The sequence below is a fragment of the Myxocyprinus asiaticus genome, chromosome 22, assembly GCF_019703515.2.
Source record: "Myxocyprinus asiaticus isolate MX2 ecotype Aquarium Trade chromosome 22, UBuf_Myxa_2, whole genome shotgun sequence".
Taxonomy (NCBI): Eukaryota; Metazoa; Chordata; class Actinopteri; order Cypriniformes; family Catostomidae; genus Myxocyprinus; species Myxocyprinus asiaticus.
In genome coordinates, this window is record NC_059365.1 from 31,515,393 (window position 1) to 31,539,776 (window position 24,384).

The 24,384-nt window shown below is 36.9% G+C and overlaps 1 protein-coding gene across 6 annotated transcripts; it reads right to left on the reverse strand.

Moving 5' to 3' along the window:
- Positions 1 to 1,632: 1,632 nt before the first annotated feature.
- LOC127413039 (transmembrane anterior posterior transformation protein 1 homolog) lies at positions 1,633 to 24,052 on the reverse strand. Of its 6 annotated transcripts, none has more exons than XM_051649855.1 (16): positions 23,844 to 24,052; positions 23,112 to 23,260; positions 19,106 to 19,224; positions 16,640 to 16,672; positions 7,820 to 7,979; positions 7,546 to 7,681; positions 7,239 to 7,336; positions 6,986 to 7,055; positions 6,058 to 6,138; positions 4,806 to 4,915; positions 4,611 to 4,670; positions 4,315 to 4,383; positions 4,109 to 4,185; positions 3,724 to 3,887; positions 2,936 to 3,170; positions 1,633 to 2,760 (listed from the first exon to the last, which is right to left on the reverse strand). In XM_051649855.1, exons 1-16 carry the CDS (start codon positions 24,037 to 24,039, stop codon positions 2,742 to 2,744), a joined length of 1,776 nt encoding a protein of 591 aa, XP_051505815.1. In that variant the 5' UTR covers positions 24,040 to 24,052; the 3' UTR covers positions 1,633 to 2,741. The 6 variants fall into 6 exon arrangements, with proteins under 6 accessions (XP_051505815.1, XP_051505814.1, XP_051505813.1 ...); XM_051649854.1 differs by having other exon boundaries at positions 1,633 to 2,757; positions 7,820 to 7,982; XM_051649853.1 differs by having other exon boundaries at positions 7,820 to 7,982.
- Positions 24,053 to 24,384: the final 332 nt, after the last annotated feature.

The following is a 24,384-nucleotide window of genomic DNA, read 5'->3' on the forward strand; positions in this document are numbered from 1 at the left end:
CAACGTAAGGAATATTTAAGTGTATTTAAAAAAAATGTGAACACTTAAAGGTAATTATAAAATGTGAAAAACACAAAAGGTGATTAATTACAGCACCTAACATATACTTTCCTTTATAAATTAATATAAATTTAACCTAAAATGTAATTATGATTTCAACTACCTAAATAATCAGAAATCAAGAAAAATATGAAAAACATAAATAATGAACAGTTACACCACCTAAAATATTATTTAATTTTCTTTATAAATTTAACCTAAAATTGAAATGTCAACTTATGTCAACTACCCAAATAGTTAAGGTAAGAAATGAATGTCACGAATAATACATTTAAAAATAAATATATTAGCACAAATTACAAAAACATGTTTTATTTGCTGTACCAAAACAGGGCTGCTGTTACATAAAAACAAACGGTTTAGTCTTCAGCCTTTATGTATAAAATGACTTCTAGCATTTCTTGCATTTTAAAAACATAAGAATGAGAACACACCATAAGGACAACAGACATGTGCAACCAAATGCAGAATATCTCCAAAATAGTGATCTGATGTTTACAATGATAACAAAAAATCAAATATAGCTAAATTAAAATAATGCAAATTACAAATCGTGGAAGGAACACTTCTATGGAGTAACTCTCAAAAGAACATATCTATACACAGAATTTTTCAAGCACTTTCAGTACCTGTGCACCTATTTACTGTATACTGGAGGTAAATTCAAGACATACTGTAGGCTGTACAGATTTAGATTTTGGCATTCACATGTCATTCAGCTTTGCCTATTGCAAAGACATCCAACCAGCAACACTATAACATAGTATAAATATGACATTGTACTATCACCTATTAGATTATAATTTAACTAACAAACAACATTTACACTGATCAGCCACAACATTAAAACCACCTGCCTAATATTGTGTAGGTTCCCCTCGTGCCGCCAACCAGTGCTAACTCGCATAACAGAATAGCATTCGAAGATAATATTCTTCTCACCACAATTGTACAGAGCAGTTATCTGAGTTACCGTAGACTTTGTCAGTTCAAACCAGTCTGGCCATTCTCTGTTGTCCTCTCTCATCAACAAGGTATTTCCATCCACAGAATTGCTACTCACTGGATGTTTCCTGTTTTTGACACCATTCTGAGTAAAATCTAGAGACTGTTGTGTGTGAAAATCCCAGGAGATCAGCAGTTACAGAAATACTCAAACCAGCTCATCTGGCACCAACAGTCATCCATGCGATTATCTAATAAGCTAATTGTGTGGCAGCAGTGCAGTGCATAAAATCATGCAGATACGGGTCAAAACCTTCCGTTAATGTTCACATCAACCATCAGAATGGGGAAAAAATGTGATCTTGACCATGGCATTATTGTTGGTGCCAGATGGGCTGGTTTGAGTATTTCTGTAACTGCTGATCTCCTGGGATTTTCACACACAACAGTCTCTAGAATTTACTCAGAATGGTGTCAAAAACAAAAAACATCCAGTGAGCAGCAGTTCTGTGGACAGAAATGCCTTGTTGATGAGAGAGGTCAACAGAGAATGGCCAAACTGGTTCGAACTGACAAATTCTACGGTAACTCAGATAACTGCTCTGTACAATTGTGGTGAGAAGAATATCATATCAGAATACTATACTATTGGCAGCACGAGGAGGACCTACACAATATTAGGCAGGTGGTTTTAATGTTGTGGCTTATCGGTGTATATCAAATAATATAATCTATCTGTATATGATTGGTCACAAATTATTTGAATTTCAAAATATAAAAATGCATTCAAACAAATAACAACAAAACTCCCATTATACTGTAACACTTCATATGAATTAAAGTTCAGTTATTTTCTCTTTCATGACTGGTATAAACATGTGAATGTCATACTCAAAACAAACTAAGCAACAAATACTCTATTGTACAGCTTAAGACAACGTGGTAAATCAGTGCAAAGTTCAGTCAGCTGGATTAGCACCATGTATACTGTAGTATACCTAGATAACTTTTAAGACAAATTTCAGAACTAAATGATTAAGTGGCCTGACATTAGTATAGTCAAACTTTCCCTTCTGTCAGTCATGAGTTTTAAGATGACAATATACTGTATACCTTACCGTATCTGTTAAAATACAGACTTCAGCTGAACCAAATAATGTTACAACTTCTAAAAAACAAACATTTACCAGACTGATAAATTCTAATGGCTGCATCATTGAATAAATAACTTTATCTTTTTATTTTAATGAGTTGTTAATTAACTGTTTATTATTCAAATCAGTTTTCTATCTGTAAGCCTTTATCAAAGGGAAAGTTCATCCAAAATGCTTTGTTCCAAACCCGCATGGCTTCTTTTCTTCCGTGGAACACAAAAGCCTCAGTCACCATTCACTTTATGAAGAAAAAAAAATGCAATGAAAGCGAATGCTGATTGAGACTCATTCTGCCTAACAGTTTATGTTTTCCACAGAGAAAAGAAGTTTTGAAATGTGAACAATCCTTTCGATGTTGCCTCTTAGTTTCGACTCAAAGGCCAATTTTGAGTGGGAGGACAAAGACTAATTTACAAGATGTTTATTCCACCGGTTCAGGATGTTCTCTCTCTGATAAAGTGCGAGACAGAGACATATCCTAAAGCAACATATACTAGACTCTACACCATGTGATCTGCCAGCTTGCTATGGGCAAACAGACTCTCCATTTTCAATTGGAATGTCTTGCTCTCTCGTTCCACCTCATTTGGTAGATATTCTGCTGGAATAGAAGCAGAGGGGATGGGAAAATAGTAATTTTCCAGTTAGAGATAAATAGTACTATAAGTTTCAGAAGAACCCTCTGGGTCCAAAACCCCTTTACAATGGTAACTGATTCTGAGTCTTCTTAGTTTTCGTTCCTGAGCAGTTACTATGGTGATGGAGTTAAAATTCACCCGATTCGGTTGCCGCAAATTGTGAAGCGGTCTATCTCCAGAAGGTCTTTTTTTGAGGTTCTGTGTTTAAGTTCAGTGGATTCTGGTGTCTCGCTGGTGCTCTCCTCTGGTTTAAGGGTAGAATCTGGGGGCAGGTCACTGGTCACCTTAGTTACAGGGCGTAGAGCTGGGGGTAAAGGTACCACCCTTGGGGGTGGCTGCTTGGTGATGGAGGGTTGCTGAACCTTAATTTTGTCTGAAAAAAGGTGAACAAAGAGCGATGACCATTACATCAAAGGGAGGCATTTAAAGGAATAATTCACCCAAAAATGAAAATTCTGTCATTATTTACTCACCCAATGTCATTCCAAACCCATATAAATGTGACATTTTTCCCATGGAACACAAAGGAGAAATTTGAAGAATCTTTTGCAACTCTTTTCCTTATAAGGACAGTTTCATAGTGATCATGGCTGTCACAAAAAGGAACAAAGCAAAAATAAAAACAAAACAAAGAACCATACAAGAAGTCCATGCGAAGTCTTCTGAAGCCATTCAATAGTTTTGTGATAGCGTTGTTAAATTTCACTCTATTCAATACACAGCTAGTATAAGCACCCAGAATCATATGGACTACTTTTTTGGTGTCTTTTTGTCCTTTATGGAGCTTGACAGCTGTGGTCACTATGGACTATTGTTGTATGGAAAAGATCAGCGTGGAGAATCTTTTTGTGTTCCACAGTAAAAATAACAGCATACAGGTTTGGAACGACATGTGGGTGTGTAAACAATTACCAAGCTGGTGTTACCTTTGGGTGGGGGAGATTTGGCTTGGTTGGCTTTCTTGGGATTTTGTTTTGGAGTTTGAGCAGTTGGTCTGTCAAACAGCTTCACCTCCATGTTGGCTTCTTTTACATAGTGGCAGGACTTTCCCAGCAGCACTATACTGTTCAACACTTTCAGTGTTATCAATCTGCAGAATCACACACCAAACACCCAAACACATTAAACACCCCACTACTGTTTTCAGGAGTTCCCAGCAGAGAATTTCTACTCAAGAATCAGTTCAAGATGGTATTTGGTATACAAATACACAGCAGAAAAACAGTATTAATCAAATAAACTAGGTCGGTTGAGAGCAGGTTCCATGCTGAGTGGGATGACGGCAACACACTTGTTAAGTAAAACATTTACCCAAGATAAAAGAGAAGCAGACAGACAGATGAGAGAGCACCCTGGATCTTCACTGAGCTCATCACTACTCGAATCAGCTGAAGGAGACAACAAATGTAAAACCACATCATATATGTGCAGAACCTGTAACCTGTATCATATGGTGATAGTGCTCATTGCTATGTGCAATAACTCATGTAGTAGCTAAAGTGAAAAAATATTCTCACCAGCACAGCCAGAGGCAGTGGAATGAAGCCCATCCTTCGCGCCACTGAATCGCTGTAGTCTGTATATGCCTGTCCATTAAGAAACCAAATGCAAGTATGTTTTTTATTTATTAATGGGCTAACCATTTTTACTGTTTACAGAGCCCTGAGCTGTAATAGAGACAGGTTTGATTTCTCAGGAAACCTATTTCAGTGAGCTTTTTAAGGTAGTAAGACATTCTATGTGTTGTATTCCAGCACCTTTACTAGTCTGGGCTCAGTTCATTACATATTCCAGACAATAATCTCTCACTTACATTCTGTTGACGACTGCTGACGAGCTCAAAGGCCAAACTGGCTTTATATTCACTGTAGACCTTAAGAACAGGATAGAAAAGCAAAGTTCAAATATGGTGCCTTTGTCTGAAGAGATGGTAATGCTCTTAATGTAGGAGGCCAGTGTGGGTGAGAAACAGATTTTTGACAACCAGATAAAGATTTGTGGCTCTCACATCAGCTGTTATGTCATTGAATTTAGTGATGAAGGCATGCTTGACGACATCAACCGCAACCTCAGAAGTGATCACCACGAAGACATCTGGGAGCAGCACCCACAGGTGATCTGTTAGAAATATTAACACAATTAACAGAACATCAAGTTCAGAGGTTTCAAAAGCTATATTCTGGCCCTAGAATAAACCAACTAATAGACTAAAGAGAGGAGATCCCACTTCAAAAGATGACTGCCTTTTAGAACAAGACTTCAATACAAGTAAAAAAAAAAAAAAAAAAATCAAAAAGAAAAACGTTTTCAAAAGTATAGCCATAAAACGTAAAAATTACAGATGATTATGGAATAGTTCACCCAAAAATGAAAATTATCTCATAATTTACTCACCCTCATGCCATTCCAGATGTGTATGACTTTCTTTCTTCTGCTGAACACAAACAAAGATTTTTAGAATAATATTTCAGCTCTGTAGGTCCGTACAATGCAAGTGAATGGTGACCAAAACCTTGAAGCTCAAAAAAGCACATAAAGGCAGCATAAAAGTAATCCATAATACTCTAGTGGTTAAATAAAAGTCTTCTGAAGTGGTCTGTTCTCATCCATAACCAATTAGATCGCTTAAGACATGGATTTATCCACTGGAGTCTTATCAATTATTTTATGCTGCCCTTTTCTGCTTTTTTGGAGCTTCAAAGTTTTGGTCACCATTCACTTGCATTGTATGGACCTACAGAGCTAAGATATTCTTCTAAAAATCTTTGTTTGTGTTCTGCAGAAGAAAGAAAGTCATACACATCTGGGATGGCAAGAGGGTGAGTAAATGATGAGAGAATTTTCATTTTTGGGTGAACTATTCCTTCAATTGATTTTAGCGTGCTAAAATTGCTTACTAACCTCATCTGTGTAATGTTACACCCAATATTACAACTGAAATCTGGGAAATGCCAGAAAATCCCTCATTTTATCACATTAAAATCATGTTAACATGTAATGTTTATGTCTTGTGGCTATACTTTTGAAACAGTGTGTATTCCAGTGTTTATGAACATTGCCTCATTTACTTCTATTGTACAGGTAAGTGTCTTACTGAAACCACAATTATTATATTTTTTAAATAGAAGGCTAGTCAATTTTTATTTTATTTTTTTGGTTACATTTGTTTTTTGTGGTAATCAACATTATGACAGAAATGCTGTTGATTGAAATTAATACGGAACATTCTTTTAAATGTGAGCCTTAAACCAAATACAGACCTGAGTTCCAGGAAAACTGTTCCATGTTCCTGAGGCAAACAATGAGAAGCAATACGTAGTTTGTGAACCGCTCCTTAATATCTGCAAGAAAATATAAACCCAAAACATGAGCAACACAACAGCATACTGCAAATATCATATATGCACTTATTATACATTACATACAGCAACTCTGTTTTCAATCCCTTTAAAATGCAAGGGGAAACCACGGTCAACATATTCAGTCTTTTTAGTTCAATTCAAAGGACGGTAATTGGTATGATCCACACTTTTTTCCTGCTGGTTGTGAATGAATAGTGACTTGAGGGATTATTCCATCACAATGGCTTGAATAGACGGCCACCAGGCTTTAGTGGATGTTTTGGGGGGTAGGGAGAGAGTAAACAGCGGAAGGCAGAATAGGTGCTGATTACAGTATATCAGTGCATCTTTCATAAAGAGGATGGGCACTGGAGGAAACTGCATCACAGCCTGTCAACATCTCACTTAGCATTATCAGAGAACTTTTATTAGCATTTCAAAAAGATGCTATAAGGTTTCTGAGTCAGCCCACATACAGTACAATGCTCAAGACTGCAGCTTTGCCTGCTTTGCTATCAGGCAGATTAAGATGACAAAAACCTTACAAATTCAAGTTGCTTTGTGAGGCAAACTGCTGTGATATTTCCTGTATATAATCTATACTAAAATGGTTTGTTGCGCAAACAAAAAGGTTCTGTGGTACTGCCATGGCTTTTGTGGCATTTTTGCACATTAACCATGGTAATACCATTTTATTTTCTGCAGCACCTTGGAGTACAATGTAAATAACATGGCCCATGAATATGGTTATCATTCAGTGCCATGATTTACACAGTTATATGGCCATGTAGTGTATATCAAAGTACTATGGTGCCGTCACAGTACTGTTTTGTAAGGGTGGACTCACCACTGTTAGACATCTGAAAGAGGTTGTTCTTCTCAAACTTTTTAAACACGCTTCCCTTGATTTCAACAAACTGAAACATGGACAAAGACATGTCTATAAAAATCATGATTTCAAAATAGCAATTCATTTTAAATTCCATAGTAATAATAAATGTGTAGTGACACATTAGTGTGATGAACTGGAGGATTCTGGATCAGGGAATTCTCCTGTTTGTGTGTAAACTTTGTGTGTTTGTGTGTGTGTGTATACTCACATTGTTGGACATCATAATGGTGAGCAGAGATTTGTTATGCGAGTTGAAGGCCACATTTAAAGTAGAGGCCTGAACCATGATGAGGATGGCATGCAGAACTGAGACAAAACACATAGGAAAAAAAAAAAACTACTTTGGCCATGATGTTATTTTATGATGCTACAAGTTTTACAAGTATTAGAATATCAAACAGTAGAGTAGAAAATAATAATATAGCCATAAACGATAATGATACCCACACTAAATTATGACCAATCATGACAACTTGGGTAAAAAGCTTTATTTCTTGTATCATAAAAAAGGATACAGACATAGAAGATGGCCATGAAGAAATGGGGAATGACGCCAATGTGGGCTCTCTTTTGTGACTTTGGCTCAGTGGCCGTCCAATAGAGTGCATCCAGAATGTCTTGCCCAAAAGACGAGAAAAGACGGTCTGCCACCTGAGAAATGAAATGACACAGCGATGCTTACAATTCTGCTTGGAACGACACGAGGATGAGTAAATAATGACAGCATTTTCATTTTTGAGGGACCCATTCCAAGTTATAGAAACTGGTTTTAGAGCAGCTGTACAGCACCTCCAGCATGTTGTAGATGATGTAGAGTTTGATGACTGACTGGCCCCGGATCAGGTGGTACATCATGGCATAATCAACATAGTGCATCATGGAGTAACAGAGCACCATGATTAAACCTTTCAGCAGGTCACACACCTGAGCTGGCTGCATGAACCGAGAGCTACTGATAAACACACAAACAAACAAACACAGAGAATAAGTGCTTAAAACTGGCCTGAAGTGAGAACAAGCTGCAGAGAATGCTTAATAAATACATTAATTATAAATAGAACTTATGAGTTTACAGAATGAGGCCAACAGCAGTGATTATACAGCTTCACAATACCACTGCACAGAATAAAAGCTCTGGTTGTGTGGGTGGAAACTGTGTTTTTCCAAACTAGAAAAACACATAATTGAGTGTTTCTTCAACTACAGATATTTTCATGTCCTGGGGCTGACTTTTATTAAGACATTAAAAACACTGACAGATTTAAAATTTTCAAAACTAAGATAACCTAATAAATATAAAATGTTATAATTATTATGTGAAAGTGAATTAAAATAATGTTTTTCATGGATAACAAATGTCCCTCAGTTGTGGAGACATTTTCATCAGGACCAACAATTTTGCCCCTTATAAAAAAAAAGGCCCCAATAGAAAAATCAAAGTGAGAATCTTTTTTTTAAATTATAATTATTTAAATTAAGCAATCTGTATTTGGCCAAATTATGCAAAAATTGTGAAATTATTAGTTAATTGTAAATATTTAGGATACATAAAATGCTAGCCATGAAATCAGCCTTAAGACAAATGTTAAGTATCAGCCTTAACAAGATTTATTTATTTTAATGGCATTTCCACCACAGAATGATAAACAGAATAATATACACAATCATTTGAGATGTGGTGGTATGGTAATGACACTTGTTGGTTCAGAAAAATAATGACAAAAATGACAGAATTCACCTGTGATGCATGCATAACCACTGTTAGACATTTTTAGTACAAAATTCAAATGAACTATAGGGCCAAAATTGTGAACAGTTGAAAAAAGCACCTTGGAACAACTCAAAACCATGCAGATATATGATGTTTTGCATTCATGCATGGACAAAGAGAAAATAAAATAAAATCAGTTCAGCAATGATGTTTATCACACCATACTTTGTTCAGCTAAGACACTTTTAGCAGAAGACAAATTAAAAAAAGATATCAGTTTTATCTGAGGAGCTGAGAATCAATGGTGTGCAAACATCCTGCATCCTGGGAGTGGGTGGGAGAATATAAGAAGGGAAATATTTGTCAGATGTCTCATTTTCACTTAAGGCATCACAGTCCTATTCGTGAGGTTTCGACACATACATTTAAAAAAAAAAAAAAAAAAAAATTTAAAAAAAGCCTGTACAGACTGAATCAGCAGAAACCTGGAATCAGAGTGCACACTTGCAGACTACAATAACTGACTAATTAATGCGACAGTCATGATTTTTGTGATTCATAAACTGCACAAAGCTTATGGCTGTGTAACAGAGTCAGAAATTAACCATGGCTCAGGGCAAAAATGCTATACCTGTTATGTGGGTCCAAAAAAGGTCCCTGTATTTAATTATTCTGTTATTTATTACATTTTTTTATCTACATTTGAGATATTCCAAAATATAACATTCTATGCTTACTTAGGGTTTAGTGCCCTATCAGATATCTGTATTCTCGATCTCAGAGGCAAGTGTTGTAGAATATGTAGGTAATATGTAAAATCATCCGAAAAGTTGTACTTCAGACATCCTTTGCGGAGGTTGCATTTTTCCCTCTAACAATAAATTTTTACTTCCCTGGGCTGGGTGTCGATAAAGATTTCCCGATTCGATTCTATTCCGATTCACAAGCATTCGATTAAATTCCGATTTAGATTAGACTGATATGGGTATATTTCAGTTATACTGTCTCTTTCGCTTACATATAAAACAAAATTCTCTCCCAGCTAATTCTGTGAATTTTACAGAGGACCTTCTAACTAGGTACAAAATGAAAATACAACATTTTCATTTCAGCTTTTTAAAAATGAAAAATCAATGTATTTAATCTAAAAATATGATATTATATTGCATATATTATATACTATTATATTTTTATTGTTTTATTGCATAATTTTTATTATTTACAGGTATTTACACTGATTTGTTAAACATGTGTTAAAAACCGGTACCATCTCTTTAAAGAGTTTCCGACATTTCTGTAAACAGTGTCTTTAAATTAGCAAGTTAACGAGAGAGATTAGAATGGCTTTATCTCATCCGTGCTATGCCTGATTAGAATTAAATGTTTATTTATATTTAATTTTTTTTTTTATCAACAACTGACTGTAAAGAACAAAAAGAGTATTAAAAGAGATGTTATTCACTGACAAATCAGTTGAGTGGATCTTGTCTTTGGACACACATTACACAGAACAACTTTTACTCTTAACATGCAGTGAAAGGATCTCACTGCTGAATACTTCAACACTATACAACATAATTACTGGTGAGTGAAATCTAAACATTTACCAGCCAGTTGCCAAATGTATAAATTTTTAGTCGCATAGCACGAAATTTGGTTGCAAATGCGAGTGATTTCCTCTCATTGTAGTTGAGGGCTGCACACAGAGCAAAAGATCGATCCATGGCTTTTGAGAATATATACTGAACTGACCAAATGTAAAAAAAAAAACAATGAATTGAAAAATACTTTTTTTGCCGAGCCCTAATGGTTAGGGTTAGGTTTGGTGTTTGGGGTACAGTTCTTAAAATATGCATTCCTCTTCACTGTATTATATCCTGTACATCTGAAAACAACTAATTTCAGAACTCGCTTTTTGGCGCCCCTCAGTGGATATTTTACCCGGAAAATGGAGCTCGCACGTGGCCATATGCCTAACAAAACGTAACGCTTTGGCCACTAGGGGCAGTGTTTTGCATTTCGGTAAGCAAAGACCGATTTTAGCTAAAGAACAGTTTCCGATTTCCCTGTGAGATCAGTCTAGCGAGGTATATAATCTATATTAACACAGGGACCAGACAATTATTTTAAATGTATTTAGCGAGATTGATCATGTGTCATATCTCATGCATTATTTGTGGATACATATGTACTTTATTTAAAGGTAACAGCCAAAATGTTTCCAATTGAGAACTTAATTAAAAGCTGAAATGTGTAATTTCTACACCACAAGTGTCACCAAACAAAATAGCAAAAAAGTACACTGTTTTTAAACAGTTTTCCCAATGCTCACCCCATTTACCATTGGTTGAACAAACAGATAGTCCTGCACCCAACTTATGCCAATATTGGTTTTGTCAATGTTGATTGTGAAACTCAAAATACATGATAATTTGATAACGATAACTTGTGTTGTTTAGCACTAAAAACAACAACTTCTCATGCACAAAAATGACTTTAATTAGTCAAATCAATCAAATACCTTCAGAAGACTTGAAACATAAGGCACGAGCCACATGGGATACTTTTATGATAATTTTGGGTCCTTTTTAAGCTTTAAAGTATTCAAAAGACGGACTGTGATATTTATTTATTAAAACATCTATTTTTGTGTGTTGCATAAGAAAGGAAGTCATACTGGTTTGGAACAACATGTCAATTATGACTGAATTTTTTTATAAAAGTTTTAAAAGTTTACAGTTTTAAAAGTTTATAGTTTTAAAAACTATTCCTTTAAATAAGAAACTAAATTAAAATGGTCCATTTACTGAAAGTTGACAGTAAGCAAAGACTGAGCGCATACTGACATTTGCCTTTCATTTGTGCAAGCATCCATTTAAGAAAGCTACAAATGCATCGGCTATATTACTCTACTCTCCTCTCTACCAAAAGCTGATGTGTGGTGAGCATTCTGGCGCACTATGGCTGCCATCTCATCATCCAGGTCAGTGTTTCCCATTAATTGACTAGACTCTGACAGCCTGCCACAGTCTAATTTGTCCCGCCACGGTCTCATAATGAACAGAACACATTTTTACACTTCTCATCTAAAATATTTTTGCATTTCTCAGTCTCATAATAACATAAAAGGTTGTGATTTGCGCTCTCTCTCGCGTGCCAGTCAGCTCCAGTCAGTTCAGCTGCTGTAAACTAACGCACTCACACACATTCACAGATATATGCACTGGAGTATTCCTGGATCTGTCTAACGTTATTTGGTTGAGGAGGACGACAAATCTTTGAGGTTAGTAACGTTAACTAACATTAAATGTATCCACTGCATTTATACACTACTCCACACACAATTTATCATCATCAGTGTACAAGAGCAAACAGATAATATTACTGCCGAAGTTAGAATCATGATTAGGGTGACCATACGTCCTCTTTTTCCTAGACATGTCCTCTTTTTCGGACCTTAAAGCGTCCGGCCGGGATTTCTACATTTGCGAAAATGTCTGGGATTCGGCTTTAGTTGCATTATGATGTGCATCTGGTCTAATACTTCATTGTGTGTGCATGCACATTTGCATTGCTTCTCGCACACCAAATGGTCGATTATAAGAGTCTTGCAGCTGTAGGTTCTACTGGTTGTTTAGATCAGTGTTACTATCAGAAATAATTAATAATTATTTCTTTAGTTATTAATTAATATTTAACTTAAATAATAGAATCTAACTCATTAAAACATCACACGGCGCACCATTAAATGTAGTGCACCACGTTCAGGAGCGGGTTTGGTTATTAGCAATAATTAATAATTATCAAAGATAATTATTAATTATTAAAATCAATAGAAAATTGATGAGAATCAATGTTAGCTTTTTTAACCATTTATATCAACAATTATCAACGATAATCATTAATTATTAACACAGATGAAACATTGATTAATATTAACACTAGCTTATTGATCCTTCAAATTCAACAATCATCAAAGATCAATAGAACATTAATAAGGATTAATATCGCCGGGGCACCACCCTAGAATCAGGGACTAATAACCAGACAGTATAACAGTCTCAGTATTAGATTGTTCTCTTAAGAAAATCAACTTTCAAAAGGAAACAGTGAAGGCTCGAATCCGAGCACTGACATCCCCTGCCAGCATTTGACACAGGTGTATGCAAAACAAACCAAAACAGTTCTCTTTGAAATATAACGAAGTTTATTTATGCAGTAATATCAATTAATAATCAATACAATGCAGTCAATAAACCTCCGACTTACAACTACAAACTAAACAGTGACATGATTAGATATGGTAACCAAAATAAGCCTATAATACATGAGAGGAAGGTGTGTGTGTGTGTGTACGTGCACAAAATGGCGGACGTGACTCTCGTGGAGAGTACGTCACACGAGATTTCCGGCCAGAGAATATGGCCGCGAATGTGGGCGGAGAGAAGCCGGTAAAATGGCGTCTGCCCATTTACCGCGTGTCTCCGCTTGTACGATAACTTAGGGACAAAGCTGAGCTTTATCACAAAGTTATCTACTAGCCAAAAGTGTGTGCGAGAATGTTTGTGAGGGGTCGCGTGTGTCTGTGTGTGGTTAGTACGAGAGAGAGAATAAAGTGGCGGCACCAAAGCCGGTTTCGCGATCGTGGGAGAGAAAACAACTGTTAGTTTATCACTCAGAGACGCGGTGGACGGCTCGTAAACCATCCCATGGTCTTTGGTTCTTTAATGGATAAACTCAGTGTGCCGGTCTCACCCGCGATGGTGGAAATACACAACAGTCCAATGTGGTTGGACTACAACACAACAGATCTCATTTATGATAACAGTACATTACAGTAATACCTTGAGTATTATTAGCAGCAATGAGCGGACTCAGCGGTCCGTAACTGTACAAGCAATAACCTTGATACACAAGAATAACACACTATAATATTCTATCTCTGCCCAGACGTAAACCTCTAACTTGAATTGTATGAGGACGCAGGTAGAATGTGTGTTCATCCGTCTTTTAACTCCGACTTGGTTCCTCGAGGCTCAGGTGATGACGTGAGGCCGTTTCCTTGCTGTGTCGGCGGGCGGTAAGGCTGCTGATTCTCGACGGGCTGGCGGAGAAATCAGCGACGTCGACTTGATTGAAGAGGAAGAGAAATCTTTTTCTCTTCACTTCTGCAGGCAAACGGATGAAGATGCGGATTGCTCAGCGGTCTCCTTCGGATCCGTTAGAGTGTTCGGTGGAACACAGAGTAATCTCAACTCGTCCAGCGAGATTGAGATTGTATGGCCACAGTTTCAAGTCGGATGTTACTTCCTTGTGCCACGAGGCTACACCTGAGAGAAGCAATGAGCTGCGTCTACACATGGCGAGCAAAGTTGCTGGAAGCAATTCCCGGAAGGATCTCAGAGTTATTTCTACTCCTGATGACGTCGTGGTTGAGGGGCGTTCTGTCATGTGCCTCATCCAATAGGAGTTGAGAGTTTGATCCTTTAGTGAGCAAGGTTTCATGGGATTTGTAGTCTGTTTTGGACTCCCTTTGTTTGATTTTGGCACGGTTTTTATCAGTAAGATTTATGACTCTGTGTGGGCCTCAGTCAGGTTTTACGACTGTGTTAGGCCTGCCTTTTTCTTCTATCTGAATACATGAGGCCCAACACAGCAACTATTGGCCAAATTCCTGCCTGTCAATCTCTGCGCGAATGCACGAAGCGCTGTTGTGTTCGGCATCAAACAGCTTGACAGTAGCAGCAAATGAGAGCTGAGTGGAAACAATGCTCAAACAAAAGTGCAAATTTACATAAGATTTGCACAAAAAATTCCCATGCTTTTGTCCAGGTCGAGATCCGTGGAAAGCAGAATGTATGACATGTAAAGCTGGCACTTATGTGTCAGTTGCTAATAAAGGTGCAAGTGATTTAGAAGCACACATTAGCTCTGCGAAGCATAAAGGGTCAGCAAAAGGTGAAAGTTCACCAGGTAAATTAACGGACTACTTTTTGGAACCAGGTAAAATTATCACATTGCTTCATTTTCCATGGCCATTCAAAATAATAGTAACAGTAAATGAAGGTACACTCATGGCATCAAATAATTTATTTATATATATTTATGTTATGCTAATAGAGTGACTTTTTCACTGTATTAAAGTTTACATTCATAGTAACACTGTTTTGAACTCTATTATTCCACCCCAACCCAATCCCCTCCCCCCCGGCGAAAAAAAAAGTGTCCTCTTTTTGGAAAACCAGAATATGGTCACCCTAATCATGATGATTAACATAAATTAACGTTAGCATTACTAGGTTAATTGGCATAACGTTACACTGCTTATGGCTTCACTAGCTAGCTATTGTTAGCAGTCTAAGGTAACGTTAAAAGATAAAAAGCTGAAACTGACATCCCTAGTTTGTACCCTGTGAGAGATTAGTTAGCACCACAGACTCTAGCTCTGAGTGAAAATTGTGGGTTGGGTAGTGTCAATCCGGATAAATTTAGCTAATCGCTTTTGGCGAGGCAGGCCTTGGCTCTGTTTGTGAATAGCTGTCAATTAAACCCTGGCTGGGGGTGAAGAGCATCATGTATATGGGGAAGAATTGGGGGCGCTGTTTCTCACAATTTGATTTATTTCAGAGTTGCCTACTGCAGCTTTAAGAGCACAAAATTGTTTATAAGAGCACAACACTAGCCTCTTAATTTTGCTCTGAAAGTGTACCAGATGGAAGTATTTAACTTTAAAACGTACAACATTTTCTTACGGGGGAGCATGCCCCAGGACCCCCCTAGAGGGTTGGAGGTCCACACCCCATAGACTCACAAAATCCTGTGGGAAACACTGCAGGTGGATGCTGCACACTGGTGGTAATGGTTGAGGAGATTCCACTATACTATGTACAGCACTTTGAGTGTCTAGAAAAGTTATTATTAGCTAGTTATTATTACATACACTATAAAAAAAAAGCTTTTGTCCTTTCTATCCTAGACTCACATTGAAGAGATGGGAGCCGAGCATCAAACAGCAGCAGAATATTAATGCTGACTGGTTTCAGTTTTGCAAAGTAGCAGCCATAAAAAGCTAGTTGGCTACTACTTTAAAATCCTTGTTCATTGCAGTGAAATTCTAAAGGTGACCGTAAATTTGACAGTAACGTTTTACAGAAATATGACTGTGACCAGTCAATTCTTCCATCCCATTTAAATAGTGATATTTTTGCCCATAATCTATGAGCTACATAAAATCAATGCTGGAGATATGACTAAGGTGTTAATAAAATCTTCAAGTGTAGCTGCAGAATAATTCCGAGGATCCAGTTAAACCTCTTTGCAGTTTGATTGAAGCGAGCAGCAAAAGCCACTAAGACTCCAGAGATCCACAACAAATTTGCAAAAGCAAGAGAGCATGCTCTGTTTTAGCTGGTTGCCTGCTGCCTAAGATGGTTTGTCAGCCTCCAAGCTATTTGGGCTTGTTTAGTGTGATAGTTTTAGAGGGGTTTTGGGCACTTGTTAACTGGCCGAGCAGCTAAACCAGATGAAAACCAACTTGACCGGCTTGGCCAGGCTGGGTGACCAGCCTAAACCAGCTAAAACCATACACACATAAAGTACATGCAACCCTTTTGCACTGTTACAGAGTCAACCCAAACTCTCTAGTCATAAGACACAACTAATACAACACTTTACTGACACTTAACAGGTCAACAAGCAACTACTTCACTTGCCAGCAACTGAACTAAACCACTCAAAAGCAACAAAGTGTTGTCACTGGCCAATGACATGAACACACTGCCAAGCTGGAAAATGCTAAGGTGACATGCTCATAATAAAAGAAACATACAGTATGGATCAAACACAGAATGAAGAATGGGATTGTTTGCGGTGGCTCTCAGTGAAGGCAGCAGTCCTACCTGCTCCGTCTGCAATAAGGGCAAACATTAGCACTGATGAGAGGAGGGAGAGGTACAAATTAGAGGTAATAAACTTATCTGAGGAAACCTCACTAATAATAGGCTACAAACTTGTTCATTATAAACATAGCTGAGCCACAGAACAATAAGAGGAATCGGTCTTAAAAACAGTGTCTGAAAGCATTTCTTGAGATATAATCTTAATTAGGGGTCCGAATATTTAGATCCCTGACCATACGATTCGGTTTTGATTCAGAGAGTCACAATCCGATTCAAAAACAATTCTTGATGCATTTTAATTTTTCAGCAACAGTGTAGGGGTGCAAATTTTTGGTGAGTTAAGAGGCATAACATTTCTAAAATACAGTATGTGTGCTCTGACTTAGAAACAGAAGACGTATGTATAATAACCTTTTAACAGAGGCAGCTCTTCAACTTTCGTTCTGTGTCAATAAAATGCTGCTTCAGAGCCACCTTAAACTTTGTCATTGTCAATCGGCACACATATTGTTTTGAGTATACAATACACTGTTTCCTGTGTCAATACAGTTATGTCCTGGGAACTCGGAAGTTATCTGTTCCTACGACAACACTTATAACGCCAAAACGGCTTTGTTGTTGATAACAACAAAATATTTATCACTACATTAATTCACCTTCAAGAGCAAAGAAAACACTGATGGCATAATAAGATGGCATATCAACCAGAAATATGTGTTCACTACCTTTAACTGTTTAGAACGCTACCACACTGGTTCTTTTTAAATGATATCATGACTGTCAAGTAAGAGCTTTCATAGAATTCCTAGATTACAACTTGTAATTACAAGTTCTACGAAGACGTGAACGATTTTTACAAGTCGGAATCTCGTAATTACGGTAATTCCGAAATGACACGAACGTACCATAAATTCAAATGTAAACAAGGCCTTTTATCTGCTCTAACTGTCTCTCTCTCTTTCTTGTCTTGTTTTCTTTTTCTATCTATCTATTTTAGGGCTGGGCAATATGCAATAAATAAATAAATAAATAAAAATACACTGTCAAGGGATCAGTGAATATTTCTACTTTAATGATTTTAAAATTAAATTATTGAAACATGAAAATTTGAAACAAAGATATTTCTAAATTCAATTTGCACCTCAAACGAAATGAAAAAGCAATTAAAATAACAATGTGGTCAAAAAAAATCTTATATAACTACCTCTCCCAATCTAAACATTTATAGTCTCCAACTCCCTCCACTGGCTGTCATGCAAGTATCCGTCTACGACAACAGGTGGAAAATTACTAACACAAATGAAGATCTATTCATTTATAAATTATAATTGTAAACATAATAATAATAACAATAATTGAAATTTAAATAAACCATTAACTCAAGAACGTTCAACACAACCCACATAATTTCTACTTTCATAAAATGGCTACAACAGTTTGTTACTTCACTTATTCTGTTCTTTAACAAATGGAAAACACCAGTTTTCCTATATGCAAGCCTAATAAATTCCCTTGTGTGCCCAAATTAATGATGCCTAATCATTTCCACTCTGTTCTAATCAAATTTGTGTTATACTGTGTTTCATTAATGCAGTTAGTGCTGGCTAAAGAAATGAAATCAAACTAAATTTTAGGTTCAATGTGACTGTGCTTTTGTATTATTTCATGATGTAATCACTTTCAACTTTGTTTCTTAAACACAAAGATATATATATATATATATATATGACTGAAACAGAAAAGAAAGTGAGAACACTTTATATGCGCGTGTTCCACAAGACAACATTGAACCTCAGACACTCACACTGACAACTTTTCTTTTGTCTGTTCTTAAAAATATAATACAGTGTGTTTCTTCATGCGAGTGTCTTTGTGTCTAACAGCATTTCTTGCCAAGTGTCATTTTGAACATTTTACAGGTCGCTCGCCACAGTGGCGGATAGATGAGCATATGAAATACCAGCATTTGGCGGGTGCTAATTTCATACCTTAGGCTAATATTCCTAATAGACTTCCCAGCTCCATGGCTTTGTCATATCCTGATATTGCTGATCATCGTCTGTCAATAAGTGTCGCATTCGGCATTGGAATATTTGTCAGATATTGTCGATATCAGATTACATCTTATCCTATCGCCCAGCCTTTATCTATCTATCTATCACCTTGATTTTTGTTTTTTAAATGATTTAATTTATTTTTTAATATTATGTTAAACTTTAAGACAAGGCTTTGTCAAGGCAACATCAAAGTTTGTCTTGACAAACTTTACCTATCTAGTTATTATAATAACTTGCTATTGTCTGTGAAATCTATAGCAGTTAAGGTGTCTTCACCTTAACAAACAACAATTTAATCACTAATGGCTTTTCAAACTCTTCAAACAGCAAGATATTAGTGCAGCTGTAAAAAGGGACATACATTTGTTCTCATTTCTGAGGGAAAAGTTTTAATGTGTGTGTGTATTACCCTAGGCCGCAGCAGGGAATGGTCAACAACCTTAGGAAGGCCAGCAGAGTTCTCAGGGGCAGCAGGGTGAACACATACAGAAAGGCATCCAGACACAAAAACCACCCGAAGATCATCAACTGCAAGAAGACAGAAACAGAGATGTAAGTACATGCACATAAAAAACATTTTTAATTGAATAAATTACATGATATGCTATAAATAAAATCCCAATTAATCGTGTACATCAAAATGTGTAAAAAACAACAAAATGATATTCATTTGAGACACTGCATTACTGTGGCCGGCAAGTGAAGCAGTGAATAGCACTGCACAATGCCATTCACACATCGCACGATCTTGCATTTCGTCTATTTTGTCATTTTCACACTATTTTATTTGTTGATCTGAAGGTGGTACTTCAAGCTTGAATGGCTCCAATGGTAGGAAAAATCCCTTATTATAGAATTTATGTACGGGTCAGGGGGCATGATTAAACGTGTCAATTTTTGAACGCATCTTTTTTTAACAAATTCATTGTACAAAATTAGAGTGTTCAATTTGTCAGCCCTTAAAGAAATCACAGTGACGTAATCCTCCTCAGAAGCCCCTCGGCACTGTATCCTGATGCTTCACATGCTTGAGAGCACTGCGGCATGTAATGTGTTGAAGGAGGGTTTGAATATGTCTGCCAGCACTCAGTAACCTTAGAATTTTATTCATCTTCATTGGGCACTCCTGCGTTTTAGAGACGGACCATTAAAAAACTAATTAAAAACTTTAACATGAACCGCAAGTGGCTTTTTAAAAACTGAGTGTGCGAATCCAGGGGGACAAATTTTACCAGCAGCTACAAAACAAAGAAAGCTTGTTAGGAGACAAACATAGTCCACAACAGCCTAAGGACAAACATAAATGGCAGTGAAAGATAAAACAAGATGAGAAAAAACTTGAGCCCTAACTGCTCAGAGTGAAAACATAGACAGCAACCATTTCAGACAATAAGGAAGCTCAACTTTTATCAGCCCTCTACATTACTCACATATGCGACCACATTTTGGGCGATGTGACTAAAATATGTCTGTTATTAGCCACTGGCTAGTAAATGTTCAGATTTCACTTGCCAGTGATTGAGTTGTGTAGTGGTGAAGAACTTAAACACAGCGATCCTTTTTAAAAAGCTGGATTCAGCCTAGTCTTGTACAGCACGCTGTGTCTCGCACACTCTTGAGTGTGTTCGTCAGTAAAAACCACCGTGCAACTTCTCTCTCGTTAATGTGCACCGTGCCAATTCAACCAGAAACATTTGCTTGCGGAGCTGCCAGTTCTCTTAAAGAGACAGTACCATTTTAGCGCTCGTTATTCATATCAGTGTAAACTCCATGTAAATCATACAAGTCCATATAAACAAACAAAACATTTTGTAATGTAGTAAGTGTAATTAATGAGAAAATTTAAATATTTAAAGGGACAATCATACATTATGAAATATTTTAACTTGACAAAGAATTTGACAAACAGGTTCTTGAAGTGTCTATGCAGGGTTTTCCCAATTGTTTACACACGTTTGCTGAATTTTTGGCCCATTGTCCCAAAACTCTAAACACAAAGCTCTACAAATCTCTAGCAAAAGCAAACACTGCATTCAAAACTGTTTTTTTGTTGTTGTTTTTTTTGCATCAAACTGACACACACGTCATATGATTAGATCTGTCTATCAACCAACAACACACTGATGTGCTCAACACAAAACACTACTATGAATATCCCATCAGCAGGTTTATGCCTTTTGCATTGTCAGTGTTACACTGCAGCCAGTTGTAAAAGATTGTTACAGTAATGTATACCTACTAAAATATACATAAATAAATACACAAATGCAATACAGTAACAAAAACATTGTCATTTGTTTGCAAAATGCAGGATTTTTGAACACTTGTGTTTTGTATGTAACACTTTCCATACCCAACAGGAGAAAACCAGGAAAAACTTTCAGTAAGATAAAGGGTTTTCTGTACAAAAATAAAAAATGAAAGTGGCTCATTCTTTCAAAACACAAAATGTAAGAAAAAAGAAATTAGGCTGCATCCTGCCTCCTATTTTGGTCTGGCCAGAGCACCTCATCTACATCACAAGCGATGTTCTCCCTGGCTAAACAGCGGGGAAAGAATCTTCTGGAGTGACGGATCCAGCCAGCGAAAGCCCCCACATCAACTTCACCACACGCATCCTCCATTGCCTGGAGAAGAGGCCTGCGTGCGAGGGAATGGCGGTCGTACACCTTCCATCATCATGCCAAAAAAAAACTCTTCAATTGGGTTTAGGAATGGGGAATATGGTGGGAGGTATAGAACAATAAATTGTGGGTGGTTGAAAAACAGTTGCAGACCAGAGCAGCCCGGTGAGTTGTTCGTGGATGCCGCAGAGAATAGCGTGAGCCTCCACACACGCTATGTCTCTGCAGTAACTCGCTCAACAAGTCACATGATAAGATGCAGAAAGAGGCTACAGGAGTCCAAATTGAATTAAATTTCATATTCATTTTATGGTTGGGGGGTTGATTTGATTCATAGTGTGGAACTTTTAACTTTAAAGGCACTTTAAAGAGCTTCCAGCTGCTCATTCAAACAAATATGGGAAATAAAATGTGCACTCCTACAATAATCTACAACGTATTACAATATAAACAATTAAAAGTAAACATTGATCATATTTTATCAACACAATATCATCATCATCAACAGCTGATCTTTAGTGATCGTTTGTCATAAATTTCCGATATGGCCTAATGATTGTGAACTGCTCCGCAACAGCTGAAAACACTCACAAACCACCGCGTGCATGGAGAAAATACAACAGTGTCGTGTTTTCACTTTGAAGGACGCGGCGCATGCATTTATTTAATTAAATCATATTATTTTGAAGTTTGATAATCACATTAGGTCATTTCACGATTCCTGTCTTTCCGCCCCCAAATTTAAGACCTCTTTAAATAAAAATTAAGACTTTTGTTGTATCATTTAAGATATAAGACTTTTTATTACCTTAAATTTTGGAAAACTGAATTTAAGGCATTTTAAGACTTTTTCAGGATCCGTAGGAACCCTGAGTGTTGTAATGTTGAGACTTAGAAGAGTTTCTGTTATGTTGGAGTTTTGGAGGTTACCATTATGGTGAAGTGTGGAGCTTGAGCTAATGATGAGGACAAGTAGATGTTGCACATGAAACTGATTGCTCGCTTCGGTAAGCAATTGCTGTGCTAACCATAGAATAGTTACCAAACTACACTCCGTAGTATATCACCAGCATGCATTTAGCATGCTAACATTCACTTTCACTAGTTAGTCCAAAAAGAAAAAAAGAGATTTGAGTTAAATTGACATGTCTAATTTTGTTGGGTTTACCCAATTCAACTAGGTTCTTTCTACACAAAGTGTTGGTGTTGAGATTACATATTAATTGTAAATTAAGAAAACTCATTTCAAACATGTGGCACCACTGTCCACGACTGAATCAAGTTCAGCCAAAGAGCTATTTTTTTTTTTTTTTTATTTATTTATTTTTTTGGTGTATTACAGGGCGTTTGTGTGATCCTGATAGGTCTTTAGCTGTGTGCATGTAAAACACAATATATATATATATATATATTTTATACTCCGCACTATATGAATAGTTTCCATCTTAATAAGATTATATAGATGGATACTACAGTAAAAAAAAAAAAAAAATGCTTTGGCCAACTTAAGCACAAGCCAATGCCTCCATCTAGTGGCAATAAACCCTACAACACTTTTGCTAAGGCAAAAGCCAAAGTGTATACATTTCTGTGTCACAGGCCTCAACATGCTGCATAAAAAAGAAGACCGTTTTCCGTTTTTTCCCCATCGACACTCCCACTTCCTACCATTGGCTGGACAAAAAGTTGATGGTTGAGCCAGTGAAGCTGTGTTGGGGTTGCTCAACAAATGGCTTACTTATAGCTGTCAGCTCACAGCCTGAAAGAAGAAAAGCATTGTGTGAGACCTACCCTTTCCAGTTCTCTGGGGATCCTCATGCACGTGTACACTCTCTCTCTCCGCTCAGTGTACTTTGCTTCATTGTGTTCCAGGAAGTAGCCCCTGGTCAGCTCTGCACACATGAACCTCAACAGAGACGGCTCATCAGACTCATCCAAGTCTGTGTGAAAGAGAAAAGCAACATCCAACATATTGAGGTCATCACTGAAAAATAGTGATCAACCACTGTGGTTTCAGTATTTCTGTTTTAAAATTATGAGCTTTTAATACTTGTAAAGGCCAGATATTTAGTTTTAAAAAATAGCAAAGAAGTCCAGCATCACGGTAAAGCGGTCTAGATGTGGGAATTTAATTATTATAGAAGATATTGTATAGCATCCAGGCCAACATGGGGGACAGGGGATCCAACAGCTTTGTGCAAGTTGGTGCCTTTGTTTTCAATTTACAGCTATTACATTTGTTTAAAAAAAAATAAAAAATAAAATCAAAAAAAACATCTGGGTTCAATTTGTGAATAACAGTTTACAGAACACAACTGTTAGGCCTATAATGATATAAAACTGGGTTATGTGCTGTTTAGCAGGTAGGTCTTTCAAACTATTGGCTAAAAGAACATTTTAAAAACTTCAAACTAGTTTTGGACACATTAAACACATTGGCAATTGCTTTGGTAAATGCTCATGCAAACTAAAGCCACGTTGGAACCTGAGGGCGAAGGTCAGGTGACAGATGCTCGAGCCCACCTGAATGCTCGTACTGTTCGTCTTTAACATCGGGTTTCTCGTAGAATCCCAGGGTTTCCGTCGTGTCCGCAGGCAAGCCAGATATATTTGCCTTTTTCGACCTCGAAGCACCAGTCCAGGAACATTTTACCCCTCTGTGTTCGTCATTTTCGGGATCTTTTTCATCTGACACCCCGACATCCAGCGAATCCGCCATCTTCGCTGTGACGTCATCGCATCGCACACGTGATATTGATAAACAAATCAAACGTAAGGAATTACACGAATGCAATAAAATAATGTATGCAGAAATTGTATAGAGATATTATAACAGAAATTATATTAACATAAACTGCATTATCTTTAAGGTGTTTATTAAGGTGTTTATTTTTATTAGATTATAAATAATAGATGTAATTTATTAATTTAAAATTATAAAAAAATACTGTAAAATATTAATCATCCAGCAAGGTAATAATTAGGAGTGTCCAGCAATTTGTGCTTAAACAGTCACTAAACGTCACCTTTAGGTACACTCTTTGGTAATTAAAGGAATATTCCG

What these genes read in the sequence shown, in the direction of transcription:
- LOC127413039 (XM_051649853.1), bottom strand. Translation starts at nt 24,039, where the DNA reads ATGGCGGATTCGCTGGATGTCGGGGTGTCAGATGAAAAAGATCCCGAA. An exon ending in CATGGCCATCTTCTATGTCT is followed by an intron (nt 7,337 to 7,545) that starts GTATCCTTTTTT and finishes GTTTTGTCTCAG; the next exon opens with TTCTGCATGCCATCCTCATC. An exon ending in CTGCTTCTCTTTTATCTTGG is followed by an intron (nt 3,888 to 4,108) that starts GTAAATGTTTTA and finishes GTGATTCTGCAG; the next exon opens with ATTGATAACACTGAAAGTGT.